The 20,058-nt window shown below is 31.6% G+C and overlaps 2 protein-coding genes across 3 annotated transcripts; both read right to left on the bottom strand.

The window, feature by feature from the left end:
* Window positions 1-369: 369 nt before the first annotated feature.
* On the bottom strand, window positions 370-20,055 carry LOC114755091 (protein DETOXIFICATION 43-like). Of its 2 annotated transcripts, none has more exons than XM_028943958.1 (16): window positions 20,044-20,055; window positions 17,318-17,325; window positions 5,317-5,362; window positions 3,833-3,918; window positions 3,524-3,645; window positions 3,034-3,399; window positions 2,632-2,828; window positions 2,395-2,530; window positions 2,180-2,276; window positions 1,965-2,065; window positions 1,636-1,799; window positions 1,487-1,558; window positions 1,288-1,404; window positions 1,093-1,188; window positions 828-949; window positions 370-631 (listed from the first exon to the last, which is right to left on the bottom strand). In XM_028943958.1, exons 4-16 carry the CDS (start codon window positions 3,907-3,909, stop codon window positions 577-579), a joined length of 1,722 nt encoding a protein of 573 aa, XP_028799791.1. In that variant the 5' UTR covers window positions 3,910-3,918; window positions 5,317-5,362; window positions 17,318-17,325; window positions 20,044-20,055; the 3' UTR covers window positions 370-576. The 2 variants fall into 2 exon arrangements, with proteins under 2 accessions (XP_028799791.1, XP_028799792.1); XM_028943959.1 differs by having other exon boundaries at window positions 2,632-2,832; window positions 3,041-3,399.
* Window positions 17,252-19,803, bottom strand: LOC114755112 (uncharacterized). The gene is made up of 4 exons (XM_028943987.1): window positions 19,598-19,803; window positions 19,251-19,467; window positions 18,259-18,444; window positions 17,252-17,714 (listed from the first exon to the last, which is right to left on the bottom strand). The coding sequence occupies exons 1-4, from the start codon at window positions 19,801-19,803 to the stop codon at window positions 17,424-17,426; spliced, it is 900 nt and encodes a 299-aa protein (XP_028799820.1). The 3' UTR covers window positions 17,252-17,423.
* Window positions 20,056-20,058: the final 3 nt, after the last annotated feature.

Genomic DNA, 20,058 nt, shown 5'->3' with positions numbered 1-20,058 from the left:
TGAAGAAAAGTTGTGAAAGCTTTCCTTAAACCTGGGATTTTTTTATAAATGGTCTTTTAATATTATAAAAAAATTAGGGTCCTCAGGCTGTCATGAAATAGGCTTTTGGATATTTCACTCTAATCATAATTTGTGTGATCTCCAGAATTTCTGCATGTATGCTTGGTTTATACACGTTGGCGTGACAGAGGCGTATGTATCGTCTGCTTATATTGAGAAGTAAGTCAACGCAGATGACTAAATGAGTATAATATATTTTTCAAATGAGGAAAAGAGGTATGATCAAAGTGAGTTCTCCAAAATTACGCATGGAGTTAGAAGTTAAGTAGTTCATTGAGTCTCTGAACAATATATATATATATATATATATATATATTCGATTTGATACCACAGAATCACTGTGAGTGGGATACACTTCGACGAAATACTCTGAAATAATTCAAACCCATGACCTAAAATGATCACAACACTGAGATGAACAGAGATGTATGCCGAAAAAACAAAACAAAACAAAACCTACGGAGAGGGATCATAATGAAGAGAAAAAAAGTGACACAAATCCCTCATTCTAATCACCTAAGGCAGCGAGCGTCTCCTAAGAAAATGCCAAGGTCCTGTTCCTGTCGCCATCCTGCACATGAATTTGAACCTCCACTTAAGTCATCATCATAATATAATGTCTGGAAATATTTTTTTCAATGATTTCCTTTCATAGTTTTTGCATCACAAGTGCTTGAGTTTTCTGCAAAGTTTACAAGGATAGTGCAGAGCTAGATAGCAGAGTGAAAGTTGAGTAATTTATTGCTTTGAACAAGGTGAATGATTACCTCCAAATACCAGCAAACATGCGTAGACTCATATAGATGGTTAGTGCAATCCATATTCCAATGAAACCGTTGCTCTTACAGAGAAGGAGTAACGAGATAACACTTGCTATTGACACCATGACCTGGACATGAATATTAACATGGACATTATGATATGATAGAGTACTACATAACACAAAATGTGAGTGTCAGATTTCTGACACATGAAAATATCGTTTGATGTTTTCTTAATATTTTCGAAATTGACAAGGGCATGTGAACTTGCCAAGGAGTACGCAGAATACGCAAAATCAGATGCTCCAAAGTTGACCCCATCAAACACAAAGGCTAATGAATTGATTGGTTGTGTGGCTGCAATAAACTGGCAGATACAAAGTGGGGAAAAAAAATTGAGATAGTTAGCATATTTATACATACTTAGATTAGTAACTATAACATTCAAAGATCTATATTCATGTACCGGAAGGCCTATTTTGATGAGGTGCAGAACATCAACATTTTGGGAAAAGATTCCTGCTCCAAAGTACAAACCAACCCCAACTAATAGAGAAAGCCCTAATCCCAGAACAAAACCCATCTGCAACAAGAAAACAGTGAATTCTTTAGAGTGATGAGTTTAAGAAGTAGATAATATTACAGTACATAGAATTTGTGATCACCTGTAGTACTCTGGTTGCAACAGATGTTGCTTTGCCGTAGTCTTTCTCAGCAAAGGAACAAGCTAGAATTGCCTGTGAGCCATGGAATCTGCTTAATTAACCTGTTGTTTGTGTTTTTTAAGGCACACGAGATTGACCAAATGGCTTACCTGTACAGCAACAGCTAAACCATCAGCAAGAAGGGAAGATGTCAACCAGACTTGAAGGCAGGTTTGAAACGCAGCCATGGGAATTGAACCAAGTCTTGCGGCCAACGAGGCTGCCAAAGTTACACAGAATGTTACTGCCACCACTCTTGCTAACAACAGCCCTCCTGTTTCCAATCGTACACCAAATTTGTCAGTTCATCTTTCTTATTCTGTTGTAATAGGGCAATAGAAGAAAAATGAAGGCCATATACTGAAAGATTCAGATAGATAAGTTGATGCTTAGATTTCATTTATTGCATAAAATCTACAATAGGATATGAGCTCCTTACCATTTTTAAGAAACCTGAAAATCTGCAGATCCTTAATACTGGGAGGTAAGAGATTTACTTTCTTCATTAGTATCAAAAAGAGGACTACTGCCATCATGTACCTAAAAAGATCAGCGAAGATGTTGAGGGACAATATGAGATTACTTGAGAACACTTGAATTTCATCAGACACAATAAACAAATATAAATTAATATAAATTCATGGTAAAACTTACTGGGATAGAACATGTGCGATGGCTGCACCTCTGAGTCCTAACTTACACTTAAATATAAGTAGTGGGTCCAAAGTGATATTTACAGCATATCCCAAAACTATATCAAAGCAAAATATAAATGGCCGAGTTAGAGAAGATATTGGTTAGTTTCTTTATGCTTAGCACTGTTAAAATGCTAATTGTCATCTATAGCATAACCTTTGAGCTTAACCCACCAATGACATATAAAGGAGTTTTTGTATCCTTGAAGCCTCTGAAGATTCCTTGCATGGCCAAGCAGAGAAGAACCGCAGGAGCTCCTAGTGACCTCAATCTCAAGTATTTTATTGCTGGGACTAACATTGGAGAATCCTACAGAGTAGAAATAACTTAGCAGCAACAGAAGCTTGCACAAGTAATTTTCCTGTAAATTTCATATTTCAAGAATGATCTGAAGCATCAAAGCTACTTACATGTTTCAACCCCATCACACCTAATAGAGGTTTTGCTGCACATATAAGAGTTACAGCTTGAAGCAGGCCAAGAATTGTACCAAAAAGTAAAGCTGTTGATGCTGAAGCAATGTTTCTCCTTTTCTTGATTCCAGTATTTGCCTTACTCCTACTATCACTAACAACAGAAGAAGACTTGCATTTGTTTGAGTTTGTATCTGTCATGAAAGTCTCCGAGTTAAAATGAAATACATCTGACTGAAACTCATAGTTTGGCACTCCTACAGTGCTACTAACAACAGAAGAAGACTTGCATTTTTCAGCGTTTGTATTTGTTATGAAAGTCTCACGAGTTAATTCAAAACTTCTAACTGTAACTCATGATTTGGCTTAAATAATCAGCGAGGGATATAGAGAAAGTACCATCTTCACAATTTGTATCATTTTTACCAGCAGCATCTGTTCCCATATTGTCTAGTGCAGAATTTTTCTGCATAGAGAAATCTTTCATGTCACTGTTTTCAGATGAAGATTTCCCGAGACTCTCAGTGCTGTCTTTAAATGACCCTTTTTCCAAGTCTTGAAGAGAATCATCATCCTCAGGCAAGATTGCTTCTCTAGACTTAGTACGGCTAACGGTCAAGCTCTTCTCTGCTTCTTGAACTTTTCCGATGGTATCTTCCTCAGCAACAAAGGAAGTTGTTATACTCACCAAAGGAAATATGGTGATCCTTGAAGCTTGGTTGAACAATGCGATAGAAACTCCTGCAGCAGCAAGCTCCACAGGTCCTATAGCCAAAAAAGGAGGGGGAAAAACAAAGTAAACAAGTCTGGCTAGAAGTATGTAGTAATTTAGTTCACAATCTAAGGGAAAATCTTATTGAAAAGGGTGTTTTGAAATGAGAAGACGTACCTAAGTGGCCTATGAATGCAGTGTCAATGAGAGAAGCAATGGGATCAGCAGCAACAGCCAGAGCAGCTGGGAATGCAATTCCTAATATCTCCTTTCCAAGAGAATCCAGCTTGAAAACAAGTCTACATCACCACATTAATCAGTGGAAACTAAGTGTTATCCATAGTAAATATATTAACAAAATTCTCTTCTTATAAGTTTTATGCAGTGACATAGTGTATTTAACAACAGAGATATTTCTAGGCAGAAGAAATCAACAATGACGAAACTGATATAACTATCATATGTAGTTAACCGAGAGCTTCGTACCTTGCGTCTTTGAAGAAAACAAAGAGAGGCATCTTCCACTTGCTCTTAGTTGCATGCAAAATGCTATTCTCAGACATGATGATATTCTGTCCAAAGCAATTTAAAAAAAAGAAATGAAATGTAAAACTTTTACTTTAAAGCAAGCAGAAGCCAAGTGTACATGAAGGATCAATGAGAAATCATATATATGGTTCATCAAAAGCACGCAGAACTATTTTCATTCTCCAGCATGCAACTTTTAATTTTAAAAATCAAACTTGAAAATAAAATATGAACCATTTAAATCTTGTAGTTGTTTTTTTTATGTGTTTTTCGACTAGTGTCGGCCACCACCTTCTCCATCAGTGAAAATTAATCAAAGAGGTTTAGTGGGGATGTGAATATTTCCTGAATAAGCTTCAAATGACAACAAATTAGACAAGTTGTGCTCAACTAAATAAAGCTGGAAAGTGGAAACAAACGTTTTATTATAATGAAAATGATTCATCTCAAAGTTACGTGTTGGTCCCCAAAAAAAAAAAAAAACTTCGAGTTTCATGTGATTTTTTTTCTTGGGGCCAGACAGTAATTACTTTTTTTTTTTTTAATGTCAGAGAGTAATTAATTTTAAGGAAAAGAAATGAAGCATTGAAGTGTACGACACGTGTATCCGTACAAAAGACCAGGCAGGACGCCACGCGCCCACCCCCATGTTTGATGACTTGTCCTCCACAATTGCTGTGTCTCAGTGGAACTTAGAAACTTGTCATTCATTTCCAAATATAAATTTTGTGTGTTAATTGCTTAGGCTGTCTTATTATTTTAATCAATCATCCAATTAATACACATACATTCAATTCAAGTAGTGCGTTTCATGCTGGATCAAATATAGCTATATGAAATGAGCCAATATAATCCTATTATTCTAGTTAGAGCCAAATTTGCATGCATGAACACAAACAACAATTTGTGCATGCATGATTTAATTTGTGAGTGTGTGTGTGTGAGATATATATATATATATATATAGAGAGAGAGAGATAATAACATATAGTACAAATTAAACGATGATTAAGATCACAAGGGTTTTGTTCATGAACTCTAAGAAATTTTGATATTTTGATATCCAGTCCTTGATATAAGACTTACTTAGCTAATTTAGAGAGATAAAAAAATTAGTTATTTTTCAAACATATGTTTTGGTTTCTCTAAAATACCCTATTAAATCATTTATATTGGAACTAGCCTTTGATACAAGCTTTGTTAACTTGTGTAATCAATAGAGATAATGTAGTAAAAGTATGATAAGAATGAAAAATAAAGTGGATTGAGATTTTATATTTAAAACCAAATTTAACTCTCGACTAACTTTTATATTAGTAAAAGCGGATAATACATGTAAGAAGTTTTTGCATGAAGAATGAACTCTGAACAGTATTGTTGTGTATAAGGAGAAAACACACTCACATGCAGGCGCACAGAAAGAGAGAGAGAGTAAAGCATACCTGGGAACTATATGTATGCGGTTGAGATGTATATGAGAGGAAGAAGCTCTCAGTTTGGTTGGCTTCAGAACTTCATACAAGAAATGAATGACAAAGGGTGCCCTATATATAAGTATTCTTTGCCCACGATGATCTCACTCTCTCTTCTCTTTAATTTTCCTTCAGCTTTTCGTCTCTCTTTTTTTAAATCCTTTTTAGTGCTCCAACCATGTCATTAACTTCTATATCGCTCACAGAAAACTTATATAATATTGCATGTAGTTTTCAATGTAATTATTATCATATCATATACGTTAATAAAATAAAAAGATATATAAGCAAACATAAGAGACCGGTGGTCAGTTTAATATTTTTTCTTGAAAAGATATTCTATTTTTATCATATAGAAATAAAAGATATATATACAAAATATAATGTTTATATTATATTATTGTCGTTCACATTCTTTTATTTCCCCACAAAAGTACAAGGTCATTTTTATTCATTGATATTTTCAATTTCAGGTTTTTTATTTATCAATCTGACCTCATAGTGTTTGTGTACCAGTACTAATTATTAATTTATTCTTAAAAATAAATTTCGTAAATTAATATTTTGGCATGCTTGGGGGAATAATTAATGAAATGCATCAGTATAATATATTCCGAGTGTGAGGGAAGTGCTAAAAACAAAAGAGGAAAGTTGAAGACGCGTACGTTTCAATAAATAAATTGATGGAGGAGGGTGGTGATGTTGACATAATAATAATATTAGTAGTACTACTACTGCTACTACAAATTTTTACAAGGAAAAATTAATTAAAAAAACTATTTGAAAGTTTTATTAATTAAAAAAAATATGAATTTAATTAAGTGAGTGGCTTTTATGAAGACAAATTACTCACATACAACTCAAAAAGATTTGTATTTATTGAAGATAAGTTCTGCTAAGTACCTTCGGCCAATAAATCTTTTAAACAAGCGTATGCTTTTACTAAATTTTCTTTTTTTATATATAACCATGTATATATATTAAAAATATATATTAATATTCATCAATTTAATTGAAACTTTTTTGATTGGTCCAAGTATAATGACGTAATATTTTAGGAGTGGTGAATAATAAAATATGGGTGAGGAAGGTGGATACAGTGTATAATGTTTTCCCAACTTTAGGTTGCAATATAAAATAGTGCTTTCATATCATTCTCTACTAAGTGATGTTCATATATTTTTATTCCCATTGTGGCCTAAGTGGGATTTCCAATATCCACCCCAACACTTACATTATCTCTAATTAAACTTTGAAATTTTCAATGTGCCATCCGACCTAACTTTTCCCTCTCGTTTCACTTTTTGAAGCTTTTGTCCTTTTATACAACTTTTCATTGTTATATATGGAGATTGTGTGCGCGTTCATTAGTGTTAGTGTTGGAGTAGCACTACTACTTATGATTAAACCAAATGTTAATTAGAACTTTTAATTATACGTTGTCTTAATTTGTTTAATTGCACCGACTCATTATATAATTAACTTCTTTTTCCTTATGGTAGGAATAAGCTAAGCTTAATTAACTATCATATTTTGACCTAACTTTGACCTTTCCATCACTTTGATATCAACTAACACACTGATGCGTGTATAATAGAAGAGTATAATGACTTCTTTTTAAAATAAATATATGCTTTGAGAGAAAATCCTTACAAAAATTTTTCTAATATATTAATTTCTCTTATTCTTATAGCATGACAAAATTTAGACAGAATCTGTGAAAAAAATTGTGAGAAATCCAACACGTAAAGAAGGTGGCGCCAACAAATATCACGCAATAAAGAAATTTAGTTGATTAAAAAAAAAGCAATGGATGTTGATAGTGTTTGAGACGCAACTTATTTCTTATATAATGTTAATTATACCTCCGGTTGTTGATATTGGAGTTAATTAGAGAGGTTAGATTTCATCCTAATCACTTCTTTCTTATAAGAAACAACTACTAGAATCATACAATTCAAAATATTAGTTAAATTTAATTAAAAGTGAAAAATGTGTAAAACATATACATATTTTTTTAATTATACATTTATTTATAAAGAGGGAACATGGAAGATAATGGGTAAAAACTTATTGCAGAGAGATAACAAGTGACATATATTTAATGATGGTAAAAAGAGAAATACCAGTTTAAAATTTTAGATGCAGATGATTGGTTTCTTATATTTAGAGATGCCACCATAAGAGAGATTGTTTCTTATAGAGAGGGACAAGGGAGTATATTATAAGAACTTAGTCCGTTTTATTTTTCATATTTTTTTGAATTAATTTTTTAACTTATAAATCAATATATAATATGATATTATACAGGATATTTTTTTTAAGAAGATAAATTCATATTTGTTATAATTAAGAATAGGATGGATGGAGTATTATGTAAACATGGTTAAACATGATATCAAAAGCATATGGGATGGATGAAAATGGGGTGCACATTGAAATGTAGGAAGTGGGAACCAAGTGTCCACGTTATGAAGAGATCGAAATGATTGAAGATAAGTACAATATTGGTACACCAGGTCCCAAATAGACTACATATATACCCTTCTTCTCCACTTTCTTCCTTTCTTCTGCAGAAACCCACTTTCCCACACTTCATATATATATATATATATATATATATCTTTTTCTTTCATGTCATAAACATGTTGCCATTTTCAAATAACTATAGCATTTCATGTGTTAGAGCACCTATGGGCCATATACGGCTATAATTAAAATAAGGAAATAATAATAATTAATCAGTGCCTGCAATTTTGCCTCAATTGTAACTTAATTTCTAAGTTCTTACTCAGCGTATAATTTTGATCGGGTTGAAACTCAGCTCTTAAACTTTGTTTAGTGCAACTTAGTACCTCTATTTCAACCATTTTAAGCATTAGTACCTGAATTTAAAAGCATAACTTTAGTCCTTATAATTTTATTTAATTCTAAAATGTAAGAATCAATATTAAAATGGTAAACATTATTTGCATTCGTGTACATTGAATTAGAATTTAGGGGTTGAGTTTTAACTGAGTCATAACTAAAAGGATTATTAAGTTGCAAATTGAGTAAAAATAACATAGACCGTATAATTAATTTTTCTTGAATTATAATTGTTAATTTGCAGCAATATGTGCTCGTGTTTATCACCTCAAATTTAGACCGTACACTAGTGCACTCAGGAGATTCTGTCTTCATTTCGAAAGATTCCCCCCAAGACTAGTTTATTCCAAGCACCCATAATGTTATATACGTTATGTTTCTTTTTGGGAAATTTTTAAAAAATATTTGAAGACTATAAATTATAATATGTTCATATTCTTACAAAATCGCACTATTCATATTAGCCTCGATCTTCTAAATCTGTTGGCTACATGAAGCATTTAAAGTTTTAAATATTGAAAGATTCATTTTGGTTCATAGTCATATTTTTATAAAGCAGTGGGATGCAATGAAGAATATAATATTTCTGATATGTATGCATGCATCTCCAATTATGTTCACATTATGAGTCTATTTCTTGATGACTTCGTAATCAATTTATATATTTGCCTTTTCAAACCTCTCTACTTATATAATACTCTGCACGCTATATGTAAACATGCATTTCACTTTATATAGGTTTTTTCAAAAAAAGAAAAGAAAAGAAAAGAAGTATACATGTTTTTAATTTACTTCCAAAATTATTCTTTAAATTTCATTCAATATTAGTAAATTATTACACTGCTAATCTCTCAATTTTTAAAAACACACATTTTTTTTTGGAAAATAGTAGTATCAAATAGAATAAAGTGAAATTGATTACCTTATAATAAAATAGAGATATTCAAGTGAGAAAAACAAAACAAAACAAAATTAAGGGATGAGAGTGATATACTTAATTTAAAATTAAAGCGGTATCCAACACCCCCATGTTAATTTTTTTTTTTTAGTACATCGAATACCTCAATGGCTCAATGTTATTTTTTTAGAATTACATTCGGCACTTGAATCTTTTAGAGGGTGATAGTTGTATCATAAATAAGATGAGATGCATATTCAAAATAAGATTAAGGTGCTACACGCCATTAACTTAAAGTCAAAATTATAAAATAATAACAAAATTCAAGATAAAATTAAGAATTAGAATTATATGCTTACCCTTCATCTTCTTTGGACCAAGTCAGAAAAGTAATTAGGTCAAGTTACTTTCATTACGTATATGATTAATCGAGTAGAAGGGAATCATCTATTTATCTTCTTCTTAAAGGACAGATATTTTCCATAAATTTCCCTTTCCAATACCTTTTTTTCTGAAAATGCGGGAGCACTGATCTTCCTTTTAATTTGACTAACAAGATATTAATTATGCGTGAGTAGAATAACACTTTCTATTAGAGGATTAACTAAATAATCTGTTGAGAGTTTTCTATATACAGTAAATTAAATGTCAGGCCATGATAGGTTTTTAACTATATATCAATAGATTATTAACTTTAATTGTCATAAAATGCGTACATGATTTTTTTTCTTTTATTTTAATAAGAGATAACAGATGCTAATCAGATTTAACTCTCCAGAATAATCATTATAACTTTGACAGTGATGCTATGTTTAAACCAGTACAATACCAAAATGGTTTGTCTCTATCCTTTTTTTAGTTTCTCAACCATTTAGATCAAATTTTATTAATTTAAATTTAATATTTTAAATAAATTTAGTATTTATAAGAGAAAATCAAAATTGATATAGGAGCACATGTTTAGTACTTTTGAGTTTTGAACAATAATTATAATTCATCATACTAAGAACTAAAGATAAAACTTAGGAAATATGACCTCGTCAGTCCTCCTGTCGATTTCTAAACAAAATCAATTCACCTTCATGAGTAAATAAATTAAATGATAATTTTATATTAGAGTCATATAGGAAAAAACGTGCATAATTATGAAATTTCATGAAAAATAAAAAGGGTAAAATAATAATGGTATAAATTAAACCATAACTGACCTGAAAAGAAAATATAATTATTAGTGCATAAGGCAAGTGAAATGTGACGCTTCTAATTCCAACAATCAAATAGAAATAATGCGCGGTAGATTCAATGGGAATATCCTCAACTTATATAGTGAACTATTTAGATCGCACTCACTTTCTTTAAACTCTATATGAATCCTGATTATTCTCTTAAATTTTTAAGTGGGAAAAAGAATTATGATTTCAAAATAGAATTTCTCGGGTTGAAAATCGTGTTGTTATTTTTTCTTATTCGAAAATCAAAATGGTTTTTTGGTTAAAGGAAGTGAGTGCGATCTAAATCAGTGGTTAAGTTATATATTATGCGTGATGCTCCCACTGGTACATCGGCATCTAATAATGACTTTAAATTTAGATAAAATTAGTCATTTCTTATAAAATATATCATAATTATCCTCAATAAAATCATTAGTTAGAAAGTTATAGTTAATTAGTTAGGAATAGTAGTTATATTAAAGTATAATTTTATATAAAACATGTTATATTTTATGAAATATGCTAAAAAAAAAGTATCAGAGGGATCAGTAATAAATTAAGTTGGTGCTATGATTTTCTTTTTAAAGATATAATATAAATTCGAACTATTATGGTTAAAATTTTAATCATTTAGATGGCCTATCTCTTCTCCAATTAACTACTCCTAACAGATTTGCATTGTTCAAATTGATGATCAAACCAATAAAATTATGTACATTAATTGTTAGATATTATAAAATTGAGAGAATTTGAAGATAATATTTTATAATTCATTTTGGCCTTCATGCTTGTCATTTTCAATACTTCGTTTATGGACCATAGTGTAATTAACTTCTACTTGTTGGCCACAAAGATTTCATTACATGCAAAGATGTGTTTGCAATATTTTTATATCTGTATTATTTAACTCTGATTTCATCTCTATCATGTTTTTAAGTGGGGGACTTCCACTTTCTTCTTAGTTTGATCTGTGTGCTGTTTGTCAACTTGATTGTTTTATATATTATCCAGACATTATCGTTATTTAATGCCCGTAATTACTTGGTAACTTGCATTCACATATTAATTTGGTGCAAATATAATAGGGATTGATTTTAAATGGGGCAAACTCTCACAACGTTGACTTGTAAAAAATGCAACTTAGTAATTACTACCTCCGATCCTTAATATGAGACCTTATTTGACTTTTATTTTAGTCCTAAATATAAGACTCCAATCCACTTTGTCTCTCATATTTATATATTTTTTTTTCAAGATAGTCTTTCTAACAATAATAGTTCTAGCCAATACATTTGATTAGTAAGGATATTTTAGAAAAGACAACACATATTTATTACAAATAACTTACTTAACTTTTTTTCTTAATCTCCTCAAATTAGTCAACTAGCTCTTATAAATAGGACCGGAGGTAGTATTAAGCATGCCTTTAACATTTCATTTTAACGAAGGTAATTATTAAATTCAGATATGAAGTAAAATAGAAAAACTAATTTAGCTGATGAGTTAAAAAAAGGAAAAAACTAATGAGTCCTTATAGTTTAACCTAATTTTTAATTAGGTCCCTGGAGTTTGTTTCTTTTTTAATCAACTCCTTCAAATTATTTCAGTTGTATACGTCACTCCTTCTGCTTTAGAAATGTTAACCGGGGACAAACACATTCATGATTGCCGTTAAAAAGGAGTGAGATGGCTGACAGCTAGATCAATTTAGACAAAGTAGACTTCAGTGATCAAAACATCAGTCCTTATTATAAATTTTAAATACCTAATTTATAGATAGTGAATTATTAGTTAAAAAAATAATAGATTAGAAATATACTTTTATTTATAAATATGTCTTTATAATAAATAAGAAAAATAATTAAAGAGAATGTAAGGGTAAAATTAGAAAAAATATATTAAATGTTAAGACAAATATTAAATTAAAACTTATAAAATACACCATATTTTTTTTTAAATCTGAAGTTTATAAATAGAACGGGAAAAGTAGAACATTAATGAAATTAGGCACTTTTAGGTTTTTCTCGTGCAAAGGAGAAGGGGGCATAGTTATTAGAGAGAATTATAATGAAGTCCTAATAAAGAAAAATAACTACAAAAAAGTTTCAATAATAGGGTAAAAGTTGTTATTTTCTACCTAAACTTGTCATTACAGATTATTTAAATCGTTATTGAAATTTTTTGATAACTGTTTTTTTTTTGGGGACATGATTGTAATTCTCTTTAATTATTAGCTTACTCATGAAGGGGACTCCTTGTTTATGTCAAAAATATAAAATTCCACACTACTTGTTTTACTTGTAAATAATACACTCATTGTTGTCATGAAATCTAGTCCATTCAAAATCTAACTTGAATGGTTCAAATTTAAAAGTTTTAATTTTCGGTTTTTTAACAATACGTTTTCTTTTAAGAAGTGCCAGTTATTGAATTACTTTATTTTGAATTCTGAATCTATTAAAATAAAAAATTATTTAAAATATAAATAATATTTAAATTGAATTTAAATAATCTAAAATGAATCTGAATGGTTATGATGAAAATGAGCAACCCATATTTTTTTCATGAGCACGAAATGCGCTCGAGTACGAATCGATGGCAAACATAAGTTGGTGGGGGGTGAGCATGTTGAAATTAATTGAAGGGCGGCCCAATATCTTCCTAGCAAATCCATCGTAGGAGGTACTTCCTTAGATCCTACTCTACGTATGTGGGAAATGGGAATCATCCTTTGAAAATTAAATAAAAGTACTACTCCCTCCCTCGCTAAGGGCCTGTTTGGTTTGAGAAGAGAGTAGGGGAGAAAGGGGAGGGTGGGATAGGGAAGGGAAAGAGAGGTTTTATCCTCGCCATGTTTGGTTTGATTAAAAAGAAAGGGAATAGAGGATATTTAATGATCTATTGTTTGATTCAACAAGGGAAGGAGAGGAATAATAATAATCAATTTACTATTTTACCCTTACATATTAGTTTATATTTTTTATTGATATATTATATAAATTAATTTACATCTTAATTTAAATTATATAATTTAATGCAAATTCAGTCTTATCATGTTAATATGTGCGTGAAAAAATTGGTGCAGTAATTTTTTATTCTAATTAACATAATAATATATTTAAAATAATTAAATTAGCAAATTTTATACTCTAAGAAAAATAAAATTTTATTCTTTTTAGGCTATCCTTTTTTTCAGATTTAAAATATATGTAATAAATAATATATTTATTAAAAAAATAGTTAATTTTATAATATTATATTTTTTATTTAAATAATTTTTATTTTAAATAATTTTTTATAATATATTTTTAATTATAATAATTTATATTTTTTATTTTATATATATTTTTTATTTGAAATAAATATTATAATAATATATTTTATGGATAATAGTGAAATATTAAAAAAATCATAAGATTATAATAGTTTAAAAATTTAACTCTCCTCCAAAAACCTCCAATTTGGAGGGGAGCTAAAATGGGAGGGAGGGAGGGAGGAGACATTTTGGTTTCCATCCCCTTCAAAATTTTTAACTAAATGAGGGGAGGAGCTCATTTCCCCTCCCCTCCCCTCCAACCAAACAAACCCTAAATATACTATAGGTAGTTTAGAATTTCATGATATTTTTATTTGTGTAAATATTACTTGAATCCAAATAGAATATATTACTTCCGTTTCTCAATATAAAAATTTATTTTATTTTTATTTTAGTTTTAAATATAAGATTTAAATCTACTTTATCTCTCATTTATTCTTTTTTTTCTAAGGTAGTCATTATAATAATATAGTTCTAACCAATACATTTAATTAGTAAGGATATTTTAGAAAAGACAATACTTATTTATTATAAATAACTAACTTAACTAGTTTTTTTAATCTACTCAAATTAATCAACTAGTTCTTATATTAAAAATCAGAAGTAATATATATGTTAGTTAAAAATAATTCAAGAGAGTATATTTTACGGGAATGGGGTTGAAATGTGTAAGAAACAGAATCGGGTTGCACAGGGAACGGAGGGTATCATGGGCTCATGCGCGAATGATTTATATCATACTCCCTTCTAATAGAAAAAGTTTAGCAAATTAAATTGTTGCGAAATTTAGCTGAATTTTAATACTATCCTGTACTAAATTCTCACATCATATTAATTTATATTTAGGGGTGGAAACTAGCTATGCTTTATCCTTAACAGGCTAGGCTTGTGTTAAAGCCTGTCGGCTTAAGCCTAGCCCGTGGCTTGTGATAAGCCTTGTGTTCAGCCTAAGCCTGGCCTGAAATCTGTTAAAAAGCTTAAAAGTTTTGAAAATTTTAAACATACATAAATTAATTCAAAATTATAATAACTCAATCTAAATATCTAATATTGAAATTGTAATAATAGGCTGACTTTAAAACTGGTTTTTTGAGGAGAAGATGCAGTCAAATAAGCCATAGATTCTAGACGAAACAACTTGTAATGGTCAGCTAAAAAAATCAATCAGTAATAACATAATCTATTGATGCGTTCTAATCAGTTTGTGAAAAAAATTTAGAAAACTAGCAAATGAATTAAGGCAAATCATCTTAGACTTAATAACGTCATTCATAGAGATATGCAAATCATCATAAATGGGCATCATTCAACATATTGCACTTCAATAACACTCCTAGACAACCTATCCAATTCAAACCAAAATAATAAATGGCATCCTCGAATGGATAAATTACATCCATCAGCACTTGAACTCTTGAAGAACCATAGCAATTTGAGTTTCAACACTTGAAGAACTAAAGCAATTTAAGTTTCGATCATCAAAAAGCAATTTAAGTTTCAAATAGTAACATCTACTATCAAAACAAGAACCATCATTCCAGTCAAACATAGAATGACAGAGCAAAGAATATTTCAATTAAAATATCCCTAAAAGAAACACAGCAGCAGATAACTTAAAAACCAACAAATGACCGAGCACTAGCACTAGTAGATTGGAAGTTGAATAGCAAACGGCAAACAAAGGTCGGAGGTTGTTAGATTCATCAAACTAGGGTTCTTCAAATGGGTTAGCTTACCTGGCTAGATGAGCAATGAGGACTAAGGAGGAAGAGTTGTCAACATCAGTGAGGGGTTCAAGCTCCGACCTCCAAGTTGTGGCTTGTGATTGTGAGGACTGAGGAGGAGGATGACTCGATGCCTCCGATGCTATGGCTTGGGCTTGGGAGTCAACGTGGCTGAGGATATGGAGACCGGAAATTAGAAGACATGAAGATTGAAGAGAGGTAGGTGACTACACGACTGAGCATCCTTCACACCAATGCTAAGCAACTGAGCGACGCCGGTGAGCACAAGCACAAACCGTGGAGTCAAGTGCCTATCTATTTGACTCTGAGATTGAGGTAGGAGAAGGAGACCAGAGATGGAGAGTCGATTTGAAAGGTGAGACTGTGACTCTGGGACTATAAGGGTGAGAGTAAGAGCAGTGGTCAAAAATTGAAATGAAGATTGAGGGGAAAACGAAAACTTAAGGGAATTATGGAGTAAATAATTTTTTTGCCTATTTACTTAACAGGGTTTAAAATTATATATCATGTAAATGTAGTGACAACAAAACGTAATGGTGTAGTGGTGAAGTAACTTCTCACTCACTCACAAGTCATGGGTTCGAGACTTACATTTTCCAACCGCCTGACAAGCCTTACAGGTATCTCATAGAGCTTGAGCCTAGCCTGTTAGATGAAATAGGTTTCTAAAAAAAGCTTGAGCCTGTGTTTTTTTTAAAATAAGCCTGACCTGATCAAGCCCAAAGTAGGCCAGGTTGCAGGCTCCTGACAGGTCGCTTGGCCTATTCCCACCCCTATTTATATTTCATTACTATCCTCATTAAACATGATAATATAAAGAAAAAAATGTTTAATACTTATTCAAATTATCAAATATTCTTGTGAAAAATAAGAAATTTCTTTTAGAAAGACTCCTATAATAAGAACTAGAGTGAGTAATAATTAGTCTTAAGTACTGTCTGCGTGCGTGTGGGGCAACAACATTTGTTCTCTCACGTATTGGCTTCCACATCGGACTTGTGCCTTACCACTAACAAGCTTTGTTTCCCTGGCTCAACAATTTCTTGCTCTTATCCTCCCCAATCAAGCAAGATTCAAGGTCTCATTACATGATCAGGTCCCAAAAAAAAAAAAAAAGTCTCATTACATGCTCCTTGGATGATATTAAATGTATATTAGAAGCTAGTTAGAAAGTTTATTTTGACCATAAACATAATATCTTCATTTATTTTATATTTATATTTATTATTTTTTAAATTAATTTATAAAAAACTGATATACTACCTCTAGTCTTTAACATAAAACTTTTTTGACTTTATTTTAATCCTAAATATAATATTCCAATCTAACTTGTCTCTCATATTTATCTATTTTTTTTCAAAATAGTCTTTACAATAATAGTAGTTTTAGTTAATACACTTGATTAGTAAGGATATATTATGAAAGACAATACATATTTATTACAATAACTAATTTAACTAGTTTTCTTAATTTTCTTAAATTAGCAAACTAGCTTTTATATTGATGACCGGAGGCAATATAATTTGATGTTATATAGTATATTTTAGGAAGATTATTATGTCATATTTGTTATAACTAATTAACTTAGCCTCATTAATTTATCCAAGTTAGTTAAGTAGCTAGCTCTTACATCATGGACAAGAGGAGTATAAAGACATCACATATCTATGTGTGCGTGCTCCCTCGTGTCTTAGACTTAGGGGCTATACAATTAATTTATGAAAATTAGAAAAATTAGTCAAGGTAATCATTTTAATCATATATATTGGAAATACTCTCTTAATAAACAAAATCCCTTGATCCATGTAATCAATCAACAGGGAGAGCTAAGGCCAAAGGAAAAAAAAAGAACAATCAATGGGGAGAGTTTACGAAAAAAATATAAATTTAGGAGATAAAAACATCTTGCATGTAGGATAAAAACATATAAAACCCTCTCTACTAACACTTACATTTAGACTAGGAGGGAGAATCCATAAAAGTATCTACAAAAATAATAAGAGCAAGCATTTGAAAGCTTCAAAATGGGAAATGGTTTACTAGGGAATGAAGAGATGACAAGTGGAATTGAATAACTGGGTTCGGTGTTTGCGATCGTAATGGTTATGGAGGATGAGGAAGCAATGAAGATGGTGATGGAACTTAGGGTTGATGAGGTTAGGGACGATTCTGTAAGTGGAACTCACTCTCACGCCTATCGAAATGGCCAATCCTCTTGCTGACTCCAACAAGTCCTGCATCTCTCTTCCTGCTCCGTACATTGCCTTGTTCTTCACTCCCACTTCCATTCTATATATCGTCGTCCCACTCTCTGCATACACTTCATCGCCCTGCCTCCATCATCGTCATCATCATCAACCTCATCAATTACAAGTTCCTTACAATTTTCTCAAGTATAGCTAATTGTGACTGATATAGATACTGACTAAACAACATGTAAGTTGTCACAAAATATTATGTTTATAATTGCCTCCTTACATTTATATACACTACCTCAAACTTTAATATAAAATACAACTGACTAATTTGGGAAGAATAAGAAAACTAAAAAATTACTTTAAAATATTCGTATTTATTGTTTTTTTAGACTAATTTGTTTAACTTATAAATTGATATATAATTTAATGATACACATAATTAAGTATTTTAGAAACGTATTTTAGAAAAATTATGTAACATAAATTATAATTAAGGTAATTTTTTTAAAAAAAATTAACTTTTTTAAATTAGTCAACTAGGCCTTATATTAAGAGTTATAGATAATAATTTGTGAGGGAATCAATTCCGATATATGTTAAGTGAGAGTCATATCATCAGCTATGAACTTTTTTTTTATAGTGGAGAAAATGAAGAGGAGGAGGGAGGGTTACATACATGAGAGAGAGCAAAGGGTAAGATGGAAAAGGACAAGTGGATGAGAGGAGGATGAAGGTGAAGGCGAAAGAACTTGGATTTGTTTAGGATTCCCAAACTGATGGAGCAACTGAAGGTCAGGATCTTGGTTGACACCCCGGTCCTGTCCACTCCTTCCCCTAACTTAAACTCTCGCACTCTTTCCACCTGCAATGATATAATATTCATATCACCAAAGTAATTAATCAAAAAGAAAATTCTTGAATTTACAAAGTAATAATAAATCTAAATACCCCATTTCAATAAATTATATATCTTCAATAAATTAAAGTAGAGGAGACATGATGGCATATAATGGAGCACATCGACATGGCGTGACCACTCTAGTCTACAGCCCCCCCTTTCTTTTTAATATATTGTTACTATAATATATTTATCAATGCAGGTATCGATCTTGTGCATAACATAAATAATATGCTAACATATTGGACCCACATCGTCATAGATATTCATCATTTCAACCACATCTTTTGTGGCATCATAATGCAGCATAGTGTATAATAATAAATCCCATTAGCAGATGTTCATAGAATAATAGTCAAAATAAAAACACATCCCATGAAAAATGATGCTCTTTTGCCCACTTCAATATTCCTCCCTCATCATAAATTATTTGTAATCCTCCTTTTCAATTACACTCACACTGATAAATTTCCCTCCTTTTAAATAGCTTGTCCAGAAACAAAATCACAACTAGTATCTGCCTTTTAATTTGCACAATGGCAGAAAAGTACAAATGATTTATATACCTAGGTGTTGAATTTTTGTGTCTCGCAGGTATTGGAGGCAAAATTGCTTGAGGCATTGCCAGTACTAAATAAGAGCACCTATCCTAATAAAGATTCAAATATTAGTTCATCTCCTTACAGTATTTAGTCTCTTTCACTAAACTCAACCCTATACTATTTTTATTTCAAACCCCACATAATTGGGAAAAAAAAATTACTCGGTACCTGGAGGGAAAGCACAGGAGGGGGAGGCTTCGTAGCAATGTAGAAGACAAGCAACGCAACACTTAGACTCACTAACAGTCTCCAGCTAATCTGAATCCATATCCAAGCCCACGAGTCTGTGTTCCGGTATGTCCAGTACCTCCTCCACCCTTTCTCCTTCCTCCAATCATAATCAAACACGTCGTAATCATCTTCCTCCTCATCATCCTCACCGTTCCTGTTCATTACAATCAGGCGGTTCATATCCCCGTCGTTCTCCGTAGGCGCCGTGGCATGGCTCTCGTCGTACGACACCTTCTTGTGGTGGTGGTAGCAGTGGACAGAGCCCCGGGAGGAGGATGAGTAACGGCAGAGGGCGTCCACATGGGTCGGGTTGGAGACGGGGCGGGGCGGGGGAATGGAAGGTGGATGATTCGGCGTCGTTTTGAGTGAAGGTGGTGGCGGAAGGGCTCTGGACGTAGTAAGCAGGCAATGAATAGGAATGGTGGCGGTGGTGGTGATACATGAGAGCCTCGTGCTCTTCCACAGCAACGTTGTTGTTAACGTTCGACATTCTTGTTGTGAGAGAGTTGTGAGCTGATGAGTTGTGAGTGTTTGCGTGCGTCTTCCAAAATGGCAAAGCCGTTTGGGATTTTAAAATGAATCAAAGAGATTTGCTCCCAAAAAAAAAAAAAAGAATCAAAGAGAGTGGGATTGATGTGAATGATAGCATATAGAGGTTTGGGTCTTCATTAAGAGACAACAAAAGAAGCAAACATAATTGCCCCTAATTAAGTGTTCACGGATACCCTACTGTTTTTTTCAACTA

The sequence above is a fragment of the Neltuma alba genome, unplaced genomic scaffold (assembly GCF_004799145.2).
Source record: "Neltuma alba isolate B1F8T4 unplaced genomic scaffold, ASM479914v2 tig00010231_pilon, whole genome shotgun sequence".
Lineage (NCBI taxonomy): Eukaryota > Viridiplantae > Streptophyta > Magnoliopsida > Fabales > Fabaceae > Neltuma > Neltuma alba.
This window is presented reverse-complemented; position numbering and strand designations above follow the sequence as displayed.

Bases quoted from the DNA above. Each gene is read 5' to 3' on its own strand.
- LOC114755112 (XM_028943987.1), bottom strand. From the start codon at position 19,803: ATGTCGAACGTTAACAACAACGTTGCTGTGGAAGAGCACGAGGCTCTC. The intron at 18,445-19,250 runs GTACCGAGTAAT...ATATCATTGCAG, and splicing joins CTCCTGTGCTTTCCCTCCAG to GTGGAAAGAGTGCGAGAGTT. The intron at 17,715-18,258 runs GTATGTAACCCT...TGATGGAGGCAG, and splicing joins TACCCTTTGCTCTCTCTCAT to GGCGATGAAGTGTATGCAGA.
- LOC114755091 (XM_028943958.1), bottom strand. From the start codon at position 3,909: ATGTCTGAGAATAGCATTTTGCATGCAACTAAGAGCAAGTGGAAGATG. The intron at 1,800-1,964 runs GTAAGGAGCTCA...GATTGGAAACAG, and splicing joins TTTCAGGTTTCTTAAAAATG to GAGGGCTGTTGTTAGCAAGA. The intron at 1,189-1,287 runs GTACATGAATAT...TGTATCTGCCAG, and splicing joins TCATCAAAATAGGCCTTCCG to TTTATTGCAGCCACACAACC.